Source organism: Acanthaster planci, linkage group LG14 (genome assembly GCF_054643075.1).
Source record: "Acanthaster planci isolate LZ-2023a linkage group LG14, COTS_SCS, whole genome shotgun sequence".
NCBI lineage: Eukaryota > Metazoa > Echinodermata > Asteroidea > Valvatida > Acanthasteridae > Acanthaster > Acanthaster planci.
Genome location: NC_141790.1, coordinates 9,097,470 through 9,110,528, shown reverse-complemented (window position 1 = coordinate 9,110,528; position 13,059 = coordinate 9,097,470). Strand labels below are relative to the sequence as shown.

Below are 13,059 nucleotides of genomic sequence, written 5' to 3'. Positions count from 1 at the left end.
ACGAGTGCTAAATTCAACTTGATAGGAATTCGGGTAAACATGATTATCTCCTACAGCTGATGACAGCACACATGTAAATCGCTGTATAAGAAAACCGCCCTTGTTGTGTGGTTTTTGGAGCATTGCTGGCGCGACGTTTCCGCCATAACCACACTTGAGAGCTAAGTACCAATGAACAGCAGTCGCATGCCTCGATTTGTCTGAGAGGGGTCCGGGCTGTGGGCTATTTCGCTAGAAATGTACGCGACTGCTTGCCATTTTTATTCTGACAGTTCCCATGACGAATGACCGTCAATTAAATAGCAATATCGGCAACCAATTACTCTCTTGGTGAGAGAGGTAAAATCCCCCTTTAGTCAAGTTGCGCTGATAGTGAGCGGGAAACGACAGTGACCCTTCTGAGTGCTTATGAGGCGCAGCAGAATTATTGCTTTCTCTCCATCTAGCTGTATTGATTTTGTGCCGGGAATAGAATGCGCATTTTATAGCGCTGCCGCTCACAACAGTCATTTCCAACTGAGCGCGTTCTTCACGCAAACCATAAATCACTTTCTGTGTTCCGTTCATCAAGCGTTAGCCTATACCTCAGTCAACGCCATCTGCAGGTGAAACGACAGCTCGGGATGTGCGAAGCTCGCAGACTGACGCCAATAACACTGTCGCCAGAAAGAGAGTTCCTTTCAGAATTTTTTTTACGATAAAAAGTAAAAATAAACTGCAGGCTACGGGGGCCTGAATTTCCAATCTTTTTTTGTTGGTGTTTTCTGCCTTTGAGAAAGGTTCAAACGTCCGGCCCCCCGACAGACCTTTTGCGATGACAAAATTCTGGGATTGATTTGGAGTATTGAAATTTGTATTGAAATTTATTTACTAGCAGGGTCCAGATGCAACTTCAGTGTTACTAAGTGCACTGCAGTTTGGTTAGCGAGTTCTAATTTGTCTGTGATCAATATATTGTCAGACTGTCGATTTAAGAGATCGAGGTGCGAATGACAATTTGAATATTTGTACTTGCTTGGAAGTACTAGCTCCCTCAAGTGTTTTTGATCGAAGCAAGACAGTGATTTTGCTGTTTTCTGAAGTTTCTGAAGCTTTGTCTCGCGTTGGCAGTGTGCGCTTTAACTTTATTTAAACCATTCATTCCACCGACATCGAGTGCTAGTTTTTGCATCTCTGGGCAAAGTTTGAGCGACGACCATTTGTCAACTACTATGTACAACTTTGTCTGGTACCAAAGATTGACCACAGACCGACAAAGAGTTGTCATGCGAACTCGCCTATAGAAGCGAAAAACTAGCTTTTAATGTAGGTGGAATGAATTGATTAAATAAAGTTAAACTGCATCGGCCAATGAGAGACAGAGTGTGCGTTTTAACTTTATTTAGGTATTCATTCCACCTACACTGAGAACTAGTTTTTCGCACGGGCGATACGAGCGACAACCATTTGTCGACTATTTTGTACAACTGTGTCTGGTACCAAGGATCGACCACTGACCGACAAACCGTCGTAACGCGAACGTGCCCTCTGCATGTATCTTCAGAATGGTTCCCTGACCTGGTGATTTTGATCAGTTCGCAGGTTAAGCAGCCACCAATATCACACGACTAAGTGAATATGTCAATGGAGGTAGTCGACAAAATGGCCTTGCCTTGATCTGGCACTGTTTTAGCAAATAGAAAGCGTCCTCAAGCGTCCAACAGAGGGCGTCATTAACTAATTCCGTTTTCTCTCTCTTCCTCTGAAATCATCTCTTGTTTTTTTAGTCCGGTGTGGTGGCTAAAGTCATGCCTTCCATGGAAGATGTAGTGGCTCAAGAGGCCGTCATTCTATGCAATGAGTTTATTCACTACAAACTCCAACAACTGGGTCTCGTCAGGAAGGGGCGAACGGGTATGACCTTTGCTTTGACCTTTCCCATGATTCCAAGAGGCTGTAAAATAAGAGCAACCGGGTTGGGAAGTTGAATGCAATGGATTCACAAATGCGCGGAAAAGCATGTTCATAATTTAGCCCCTTTGGGAAACCCTTTCGTTTCCAATAATATAGGTTTCTTAAATTAAGCCTTTGAAATTTCTCAGGGGCGCAAATATGAGCCGTTACTAGAATTTGGTTTTGTTTTCCCTCTCTTTCCAAATAACTCTTCTCCTTCCACATTTGTGACCAGAAACATAAGAGTAACGGTGGCATCTTCTTTTAGATTTGCAATGCTGTCCTTCATAGACGATATTAGCACAACGCAGCAAACGTTTGATTATTCGTGGACCTTTAGTCAATCAGTGCAGATTATACTTATAGGCCTACAGGCGCTGTAGTAGGCTACTCGTAACGTTATGAAACGGTCTTTCTAGTCCAACGAAGGATAATTGTCACGTACTGGTGAAAGACGGTCGAGCGTCATCACATAATTGTTGATAACTCATAGTTCAACATAGAATACCCCTATCATCATCTACTTTTAAGTTTGTCATAGTGGCCATGATGGCTTGAGATCGAATTTAGTCTGCGGTCAGACCTATCTTCTGCTTATTTGCACTTAAATCATCAGCTCATAGAAAAACTTGCCGACTGTTGCATGTTGTAATGAATCTTTTCACCTGTGTAGTTTTGCCTGGGAGTGGTGCCACAGCTCCCAACACTAAAACGTACGATTCCACCGCCGCCACAAACACCACGAAATCGCAGTCGGGGCCCACGCTCCACGAGACCATGCTCGAACTACAGCTGGTCAGCGCCGAGCTGGAGCAGCTGTACCCGACCCTGTTCCACGGTGTGTTCGGCCAGCTGAACATCACCCGGGTCAGCTCGGAGGAGGTGGCCGAGGAGGCCTTCCATTCCGTGGCCGACGAGCTGTTCCGGGCCGGTATCACCTGGGCCCGGGTGGTGGCCATGTTCGCCGTGGCCGGGGCGCTGGCCGTGGAGTGCGTGCAGCAACGGAGCTACGACTACACGGCCTTCGTGGACCGGCTGGTGGCAAGCCTAACCAGGTTCGTGCGGGAGAGGTTGGTGAGCTGGATTGCTCGACAAGGAGGATGGGTTAGTATAGCACTCCCACCTGAAGCCCCGCCCTTTTTTCCCTTTCTTTAAACGCGTTAGCCACTGTAAGCTTACCTTTTACTTTCTTTACTGCTCTTCAACTTCGCTTGAAAATAAATTCGTCATCACGCTTGTGGACAAGGAATAATGTAGGCCTTGTGTGTCTTTGTCCCGCATACCACTCGGCCGACCACTCGCGTCCGTGTGATAACTATGGTAAGCAGTGAGAGGAACACTTTCTTTTTCCACATCACGTACTATAATTAAGTTTACCAAGCTTCCAACAAACTGCGCAACCATTCAGTGCGTCCAAAAAATTTACGGAGGACATTTCTAATGCAAAGGTTTTATTCACCATGGTGGAAGTGAGCAATTGACCAGTATTTGTAAACTAATCGCTATTATGCTAAACAAATACATTACACTTCAAGAAACTAGCATGCTTTTTTATCCTGCAGAGCGATATGGCCAAAACCTTTCATGGGACAAAAGAGGATGACTCGTACGTTTTGATGACTATCGGTGTCCTAGGAGCACTGTGCGGACTCGCGGGGACCATAGTAGCAACCAGTAAGCTCCAGGTGTCCTTATAACCAATGAGATCACGTCCCTGTGACGTCAACGACGGAGCAAACAATCAGGAACGACTTGGGGGATGGGTGCACCTGCGTCAAGTAGTCAATCACGCCCGCACTGAAAACGAGACCTACGCAGAGCACACGGATATCGGCACACACTGACCAGTGGTTTGGCCGTGTTGAAGTGACACGAGCACGAACGCATAGCCAATGAAAGCTAATACTACCAGATGGTGATATCAAACAGCACAGAGGGCGCACTGAATGAGCAGCCTGGATGCCTTCGATTGGTAAAGTCTCGGCATCTCGATAACATCTTATCAGAGCACTTCCCCTGAGCACCTATGGCACTGCATTTGGCATTGCCACGCGCACCCACACTTCGTAATTTTACTTGTCGAAAGAACCAATAACCGGAACTCTAGTGTGTGAAGATGGCAAGACAAAAACTTTCCACGAAGAATTGCAAAACACCAGCGCTATGTTTCAAGACACACTAACTTCCTTATTTTTTTTTTAAATCTACGTACATTTATGTGAATCAGTGTATTATTAGGAAGTGATTTTTATCAACTGAACTTCACAAAAGGTTAGGCTTCTTGCAAGGATATTGCTATTACCAGGGTAATGTATTATTCTGACTAGTATTGCCGTAAATTCACTTTCTTGGCTTTGTAATCTGAGTTTTTAAAATGAAAATCTCAAAGCTCGATTATAGAAGGCCCGATACACGTAGTTTTTTTGAAATGTAGGTACTTTTAAAAGAGTGCTACATTAACTGTTTGGTTTTGTACTCGGAAGATTTTGGAAATTAACTTTTCTTTACCGCGTGTTATGTCCTAGACCCGTAAACAGGGCCCAACGAATACTCCTCCGTCGTATACTGGGCCCTGTCCCGATTCATAGGGATTTCTTTCGAAAAGTTTACCCGGGATATCCGGGGGCATAACTAAACATCCGCTTGATTTTTATGAGCTGAAATTGCACCAGTATGTTCATTACTTGCGGTGTATACTTTCTGCTCGGTTGTTAATTGCCTTTTTTGTCGTTTTCCCACGCCGTAAGAATTTTTGCCTGACTTGTATATTGCACAGACTCCTTTGTATGGTTAAGTAATAGTACCCTGTAATAGAGCCTGTATAGTCTGCACCGAGACTTCAGCACCTACGTATCCCGTTCAGATCTGCGAGAGTACCTGTCGATCTCAGTACTCGTAGAAAATTACGGCTGTTTTGTGCCACAGCTAATACGCAATGCCCTTGGCTGGTTCCCTGTCCAGTCACACACTGTTTGCGGCAAATCTTTGGTAGCGCAGCTCGCTCTCTGTGACGTGACACGAAAGTGACGAAACAACCATCAGTTTTGTGCTAGTGGGGAAAACTCGTTCAGAGTGGGAAAACGACAAAGAAGTCAACATATTTCCTCCAAACGAGGAAAAGGCGGGTTTTCTACAATTTAACAACGTAGCAGAAAGTTTACACCGTAAGTAATGAACATACCGGTTCAATTTCAGCTCATAAAATCAAGCGGATGTTTAGTTTAATGCCCCCAGATATCCCGGATAAACTGTTCGAAAGAAATCCCTATGAATCGGGACAGGGCTCAGTATACAATGGAGGAGTATTCGTTGGGCCCTGTTTACAGGTCTAGTTATGTCCGTCCCAACTTCCAGCGTGGAGGAAAGTCTATCCTTCGATCATTGTCTTCTCGTGTTTGGTGTGTGCATCGTTCGTGCGTTCAACGGTCTGTGAGAACCAGCGTTTTTACACCAATGGTTCTGGGTACCGCAGCCTGAGAGCAACATACCAGCGTATCTGCCTTGAGCAGAAGCACCCCTCATTGGTTGAAAAGGGCTATATTAGTGAGGATTGTTCATTTTGTTGGTAGCGACGCGACCGTAACGCGTGCATTTCCTAGCCGTTCGTGAACCAGCGAAGTGCAGTTCCTATCAAAGGAGTTCCTTTGCCCGGAAATTCGCGCCGTCTCTGTCTAGCTTGGGGCTCATATTGTGGACACAGAATGGCCTCAAGTTACAAACCGCCCGTGCACACAAAATGAGCAGCCAAGAGCTGCACCGATATCGTTACGCTTACCGTCCATATTGTGCCCAGCTGCGTTTGGGGCAGTGTGATTCACGTGACTCTGCAAGGCTCTGGCGAGACTTGTCACGTCACACAGCGTTCCCTACCTCCTGCATTGATCGAATAAAGATGCAGGGTTTTTTCCGGGAGCATGAAAACTTCCTACGGACAAAATCAATGGATTCACTTCCTACCGTCGTCTTTCCAAAGCAGCAAATTCATCAAGACATAGATTGACTGAAACAATTCACTGGAAACATTTCTCTTAAAAAAAATCATTCCGACACACCCGCAAAAAAATGACTGAAAAGACTGTAATTTGTGTGAACGACTTTATTACAAGGCAAACAACGGAATACCAATATCACTCTTGCCCATGTGCGTACATTTCAACTGTAGATTAATTGGACTTCAGTCTTCCGTTTTCCAAATAAGCTTCTTCGTTGCCGCGACACGAACCCTCACTCACGTTGGTAATTTCTTTGCTCACGACTGTTCCGACACGAGAAATCACCAACACGCAATTGCGACGAGGTAGAATGACGCCGGGATAGCGGCACACATCTAATTTCACAACACGACAATAAGGCCTCGTGCAATATGTCCCGACTGACCATCAAATCAATTTTGAATCATGGGCTGCATCAAGAAAAATTTCTATAAACATGTACATGTACTACCGGAATACTTGCTGTGTTTCTAGGAAAAAGCCCGATTCTGCTCAAAATTTTGAGCTGTCTTCGGAATTATGGAAGCCATTTCTTCAATCAGAAAATTCCACACAGATCAGTACAGTGACAACGCCGGCGATTTGTAATAGTGCCCTCCGAGAGTTTGCAATGCGTTGGCCAATCACGACGCCTGAAATCTGTCGACCCATTCCAAACACACATTGAATGGACAGATTTCACGCGTCGTGATTGGCCAACGCGCCGTTGCAAACTCTTGGAGGCGCACTATTACAAATCGCCTGTATTCCAGTGTCCAGAATGTCTTCATTGCTGTTTTGCCTTCAGGCAGTTAAGGTTTCAAAAATTATAATGTTGGATATTCTTCCTTGATTCAGTGAGGCACACATTCACCCATGCATTCTAAAAATACACAAAAAAACAGGAAAGGAATATTTACAGAAGCCTCGAAAGGCCACGTCGACTTAAATTATGTAACTAGTCATCTTTTGAAACCAAATCGCAAGCTGTTTCCAATTCAATTATGACGTGTCTTTGTTATTTTTGGTCCTTCAGTAATTCGTTGATTTATGGCCTCACTCAGAAGTGGCCAAATTCAGCCGTGATTCGTAGCTCGCTCCTAATTTTTTTTAATGTTTGTTATTATCCCTGATAATTGGCTTTAAAATCTTTTGAAGACATAGTCACACTTTGGGAGCGAAATGTAGGAGAGCATGCTGATTCATTTCAAATAAAAGTCATGACTTGTGTTGTTGGACCTTTATTCTGAGCCCCTGCAGTATCTGAAAACTTGCATCAATGGGGAAAATATAAAAAAGGAAGTAAACGCAAAGTTCTCGACAATGCACATTTACACCGCATTTTAACCGTAAATTTCCCATGTCTCGAACAAGTACCATTGCAGCACATCTTGACGGGAATTCGTGAGTCAACAAAGCAGTAATTGGGCATCTGCGACAAGTATGGAGTCTGTAGTCGACAGAATGCTTGGCGGGAATTCCACCGCGAATTGTGTTACCTCAGCAGCAGATTAAGTTAAGTTCCAGCTCTTCGCAGTACAGCCATGGGGGATTGAAAATGAAATTATGAAATTCACAATGTAAAGGAGACGTCTCCCATAAACACTTGACGTGACAATTTCGAGGCCACGTTTTAAAGAAAGATGTGTTGACTCATACATGTACATGTAATGAAAATTTGATTTCTGTTCCATTTTTAAACTTCCATGTTTTCTTTCTTGCTTTGATGTTTTTATTCTAACTTCAGATCCCTCAAAACTGTTTAAATGTCTGACCACTGATTACTTGAAAAGCGTTTGCTCGGGGGAATGTCCCTGTGAAATTAATGAAGCTGTGCTCGGCGTGTTAGCAAATGTGAAAGTCGATTCTTTTGATGTCAGAATGTCTTTTCAGAAAATAGCATCCTCGTAGGAGAAATCGAAATGACACTGCAGCGGAGAAAAAGCTTGTCGCGTGGCTCGTGTTTCTACTTGAATGGATGACAGAACATGCACTGAACACCACAATAAAAAAATGGGGCTCTGCCGACCGCTAAAAACGCCAAGCTGCAGTAGACTTGTCTCAGTCGTTTTACTAGTGCATGTACTTGCAAGTTACTAATTAATTACAGACTGCGCACAGATTGACGCCATTTGTAGAACACTTGCAGGATGCAAGGATGGGGATGGTAAGGGGGGGGCGGTCGACTAAACGTGTTTTGACACCCATTACACTCGGTACATGTATCAATTATTGTTCATTACACCCGTGTGTATCCTCATTTAGGCCTCGTTTTCTTGACCATCCTCGGAATTTTATGGGAAATGAACATTTCTGTTCTTGACTCCAGGCGTCTCCTCTCATTTCTACCGACTTATACATATTTTGATTCAATGTTGACACAAATCTGGCGGCCCATTCCCCCCGTCACAAAGGTTGGTGACACAGATTTATCCCCGACCTCCACAGAGATCCTCGCTCGTCGTGAATTTGGGGGAAAAATTACTCCAGTGTTCTATCCAGTGTTATTTAAAACTTCCAAGCGCATTACAAGTACGAAAGAGTGATACTACAATAAAAACGTAGCAACCATTAAACCATTTCGACTCTCGGTTGATTTACATGTACTATATTTTCTTCGTCGTAACAATGTGATCCATCACTTTGCCACAAAAGGATCCGCCCATTTCGTGATTTTGTAACGTCAACTTAGCCCAGTTAATGTAGTATTTTTTCATTTCCGTCCAATGTGACATTTTAAACATTCACTAAAATGTACTCGTAAAATTACAATTAAAATTTATATCAAGGATATCGCTGTATAAATTAGTTAATTGATAATTATTTGTGGAAAGTGTATAAAAAAGCATTTATTTTTGTGAGTTTTTATGGAGGTGATTTCTTAAAATCTATTTTCATGGAGGTGAAACAAAATGGTGACTTTCAGAGCATGTATAATACTTTACATCATCGGGATTCATGGCCTTGCTTCAACTCTCTTGCATTCGATAGATGGGTTTTAAAATGTGCTGTGGGTCACTGCTTGCGCTGCATTAAAATGCTCTCTTTCTTAGACACAACGGGTGTCTTTAAGTAAACACTCATCCGATGTATATTGGCGAAGGTGTTGATTTATCCAGGAGAATTCAGCAAGAGGACTTACGTGAAAATTCAGGCAGAGAACGGCTTCCCGACTCACCCAGGTTGCGTCTTCAGCTCTGACTGGCAATCACTGCAGTGCACTGTTGTTTGATGGAGAGTCCGTGTATCATGACATGGACATCTGGCTACTCCATCCTGACTTCATTTGCTTTCGAGTAAAAGCCATTCATTGTATAATCGACTCAGGAGGGAGTACAATATATTTGCGCAAAAGTCTAGATTGCGCTGAACGTAATACACCCAACGGTCCACCACTTGGAGGATACGCACGTCTCTGTCCTAGACAGGGAGACTAGACGGTTTGAGATTGTGCGCGAAGCTGCATGCCGAAAACCCTTCTCTAAACAGGGGAAGAGGACTGAGGCGCAGCCTTTCACCAGCTTATAAACCAGTCATCTGGAAAATTCCTCAGCGCCTTGACAACAATAGGGGCATTGACAGTTGGCAGTGTTGCTTCTGCACCCAACAACAATGACCGTGACTGACGGCCACTCAGAGCCGAGACTTGGGTGAGTCGTGAAACTGTTCTTTCCTTGCATTGTCCCGTCAATCCAGTTGGACCAGAGATGGATGCTTAGCGGTGTTGCTGTGTTAAAGGTTAACAGAAGCTGAAAACATTTAGTTCATGTGAAGTACTTCAAAATAAGGGGCCATCTCAAAACTCTTCCGGGACAAGTTGCGGACAAGTTGTGGGTGGCAACAAGGACTTCACCCACAAGAAGCCCAGCATTTGCCCCGGACGAACGGACAGACGAGTGAATGGCTGTTTATATTTGACCGGAGTGCACACAACAGGGGGCCCTATAAAAGTTGTGCTGTTACAATGTTTACTACCAGTACAGTAGACCCACAGTGTGTCCTTGAGTGCCCAGCCTTGCTCAAAACCCCAGAAGGGGGACACAATGTCAACAACCTAAATGTAATTGTTTCATTGCGGGGAGATTGTGGACAAGATGGTTAAGAATCCCGCAACTTAACCCTGAACAATGTCTGCAACTTGTCCGCAATTTGTCCTGGACGAATTTTGAGATGACTCCTAACAATAAGTACGTAACCATTTTAAAACATCATAAATTCAATGTTTACCCATTAATCGTGACCCCAAATGAATAAAAAGACCCTGCGTTTCCTCACCCACAGAAATCCCCTTTTGGCCGTTCGCGCTCCAGGCTGATTTGATGACGTCATCGGCGAACGCCTACACGTACAGTGTACGTGTACATTGCATGATTGCACACAGTAGAATGCAGTATCGCTCACTTCCAACATACCACGTTGTGTTCGATGTAGCTTGGCCCACTGAACGCGGTCGCATTTCAAGAATACACTGAAAGACTCTGTCTTTTAATTTATACTTTGAACAATAGACCACGTTGTGTTCGATGTAGCTTGGACCACAGGCAAACACTGTCTCAGTTCAAGAAATATACGATAGGACTGTGTCTTTTAACCTCTACCTTGAACAGAGACAGTGTTTGCCTGTTGGCCAAGCTACATCAAACACAAAGTGGTCCCTTGCAATCCTGCATGTACTGTGTGCAATCACGCAATGTACATGTACATGTAGGCGTTCTGCCGATGACGTCATCCAATCAGCCTGGGAGCGTGAACGGCCAAAACGGTATTTTTTTGTGGGCGGGGAAACGCAGGATCTTTTTTTTCGTTCACTTTGGGGTCACAATTAATGGAGTAAACATTGTTTACCACTTTTTATTTTTAAAATGGTTATGTATTTATCGTTATTTTAAAATACTTCACGTGAACTAAATGTTTAATTTCTGTTAACTTTTAACAGCCTAGGTTGTTTTCTCCCAAGTTGCTGGCACATGTAACCGTATCCTCGGACCGTCTGAGGGATATTTTGCAAACTTATAGTAGCTGAAAATAATCAATTTTGCATAAATTCAATCAGTTTGGAAATGAATTATTATTGTACCAATTACTGCGTTACACCAAAGCGAGTAATATATTTCTGCCTTTAAGTGTCACAGTTGGAACGCTCGAACACTACAATAAAGTATGGCACAGCTGTACACACAGAGAAGCCACATAGAAGAACTTGAGTCTTGTCTTTTCTCAGGCCAAGTGGCTTAACTACAGGGGAGTGGGTGGCTGAGCCTGCCTCTCACTGCGTGTGAAAACTCGAAATGATAACAACCTATGCATCAAATCCGTAGTTAATTTGCTTTCAGATCCCACTTAGAAAAATGTATGTATGCAACCTCGACCCCCCAAAAGGAAATCAGCCCAGTTACGCCACAGTCGTTTTGATGTGATGCATGCAGAGCTGTAGCAGCGGGTAGGAGTATAGGCCGTATCTGTATATTGGAACCTTTTTGGTTATTATGCTAATACAATTTTGCATATTCATTACACAACTCTGATGGAGCTCAGGCACTGAACCCCAATGTTGCCTTGATTTGTGCACGAAAACTACTGGACAGTGCAATAAGTCAGAAAGCAACATTGTTTCACAAACAGTTTTGAAGAGCAAATCTGGATTTCAGAACTTGACATGAAAAGTAAAGTGTCTTCCCTGATTTAAATCACATCAACAGCGTCCTCACTTGCCTGGAAAAGCTTTGACAATTTTTATTGTTTGAAAATTACACTTTTCAAAACACTTAATTCCAAACCGATTCCAGTTTTCAATTATTGACGAAGAGTATTAAGATGCACAAAATGTGCGCCTAAGAAAATTTCATTGCACGGATCCTTTGAAACCGACCCATTGTTTGAACAGCCCCCCCTTATAGGCCTATTGATAAATTAAATCAGCAACTTGCATAACAGAGGAACAAAGCACGTTCTAAATGCAAATATTGCCACAGGATTTTTTTTATTCCGTGTAATTTGAATAATGAGACTAACACAATTATTGCTGCTCACAAAAAACACAGAGGAAGGTCGGTAACGTGCGTGCTGAGGTCCGTTTTTAATCAATTTTCCTGGTTATTATGGTGAGGTAAGAAAATTGGAACCATTATAAATATGCAAGAGCGAAACACGAAGTAGAAACACAATACCGGCAGAGAAAACGCAGACAAATAAAAGTCTGATTAAACCACCCCAAATCTCATTCTTCTGCAGTATCACCGGATATAGACTGATGTTTAAAAACGACGCGAGCAGTTAATTAATTGTTAAAATTTAAATGATTTTTCATGAGCAGCGTGGAAAGCACCGTGCATTGTTGTTATTGTAAGCGAAGCCACAAGATTTTCAGCGCAGCCTTCTCTCTCTTGCTCTAGGCACAGGTAGACGATCTTTTTATATGTACTCCTGAGTGAAGGGAGGCTATTTTGAAATCTTGTGCAAGATGCTGAACGATGACATGTACACTGCAGTGGAGCGAGGCATTTCTAGTTACGGACCTTACACAAGAACATAAACACAGCAAATCTTTCTCGGGCGTTGAACCATAATGCATTCCATTACCACTTCACGTTGGAGAATTGGCCACCGGTATACACAACGTTAAAACGGCGCTCACTGCAAGTGACACCCGAAGTATGTTGGTCGAAACGTTGGGAAAATCTCTAATTCCAAGTGGAAACCTTGTCTCAGTGGTACGCAGATCCATGTTCATTTTTTAAAGGGACTTTCTACATTCGAACTGTTTAATTTCATCAATGAAAATGCAGTCAGGGAAATGTTTTTCTGAAACTTGATTTTTGAAAAAACAAACAAAAAACACCCATCTACTCCACGTACATTCTCTGTCTTAAGTATTGCGATCCTCAAGGCACTGAATAATGTTATAATGCACGTCGGGCAGGGCAAAGATCTAAAATCTATCCTTGCAAATAGATCCTCAAGGCGTTATGAAGCTTTTTTGAGTTTAGATTTCCACGTTCATGACAAAACAATAAATTTATATTGGACAGGTGCGTCTGCATCCCCGAATTTTGGGGTACAAAACGCTAAAATTACTTTTCTTTCTTTCTTTGATTCTTTACTACGGTCTTCGAATTGTTTTAGTCTGAAATTCATTCGGATGGACCATCACACAAGC

General features: G+C 43.1%; 1 protein-coding gene and 1 long non-coding RNA gene across 3 annotated transcripts; one reads left to right on the top strand and one right to left on the bottom strand.

Moving 5' to 3' along the window:
• The first annotated feature begins 1,771 nt into the window (after window positions 1-1,771).
• On the top strand, window positions 1,772-4,536 carry LOC110980787 (bcl-2-related ovarian killer protein homolog A-like). 2 transcript variants are annotated; one of them, XM_087145714.1, is made up of 3 exons: window positions 1,772-1,893; window positions 2,606-2,987; window positions 3,495-4,536. In XM_087145714.1, exons 1-3 carry the CDS (start codon window positions 1,788-1,790, stop codon window positions 3,547-3,549), a joined length of 543 nt encoding a protein of 180 aa, XP_087001840.1. In that variant the 5' UTR covers window positions 1,772-1,787; the 3' UTR covers window positions 3,550-4,536. The 2 variants fall into 2 exon arrangements, with proteins under 2 accessions (XP_087001840.1, XP_087001839.1); XM_087145713.1 differs by having other exon boundaries at window positions 2,606-3,036; window positions 3,495-4,533.
• On the bottom strand, window positions 1,802-9,409 carry LOC147796818 (uncharacterized). Its single transcript, XR_015427669.1, has 3 exons — window positions 9,046-9,409; window positions 3,112-3,247; window positions 1,802-1,933 (listed from the first exon to the last, which is right to left on the bottom strand). It is a non-coding gene; the product is annotated as an uncharacterized LOC147796818 (long non-coding RNA).
• Between the last annotated feature and the right edge of the window lie 3,650 nt (window positions 9,410-13,059).

Coding starts and splice junctions, on each gene's coding strand:
- LOC110980787 (XM_087145713.1), top strand. CDS start 1,788: ATGCCTTCCATGGAAGATGTAGTGGCTCAAGAGGCCGTCATTCTATGC. Junction 1,894..2,605: donor CGTCAGGAAGGGGCGAACGG/GTATGACCTTTG, acceptor TCACCTGTGTAG/TTTTGCCTGGGAGTGGTGCC. Junction 3,037..3,494: donor TTGCTCGACAAGGAGGATGG/GTTAGTATAGCA, acceptor TTTATCCTGCAG/AGCGATATGGCCAAAACCTT.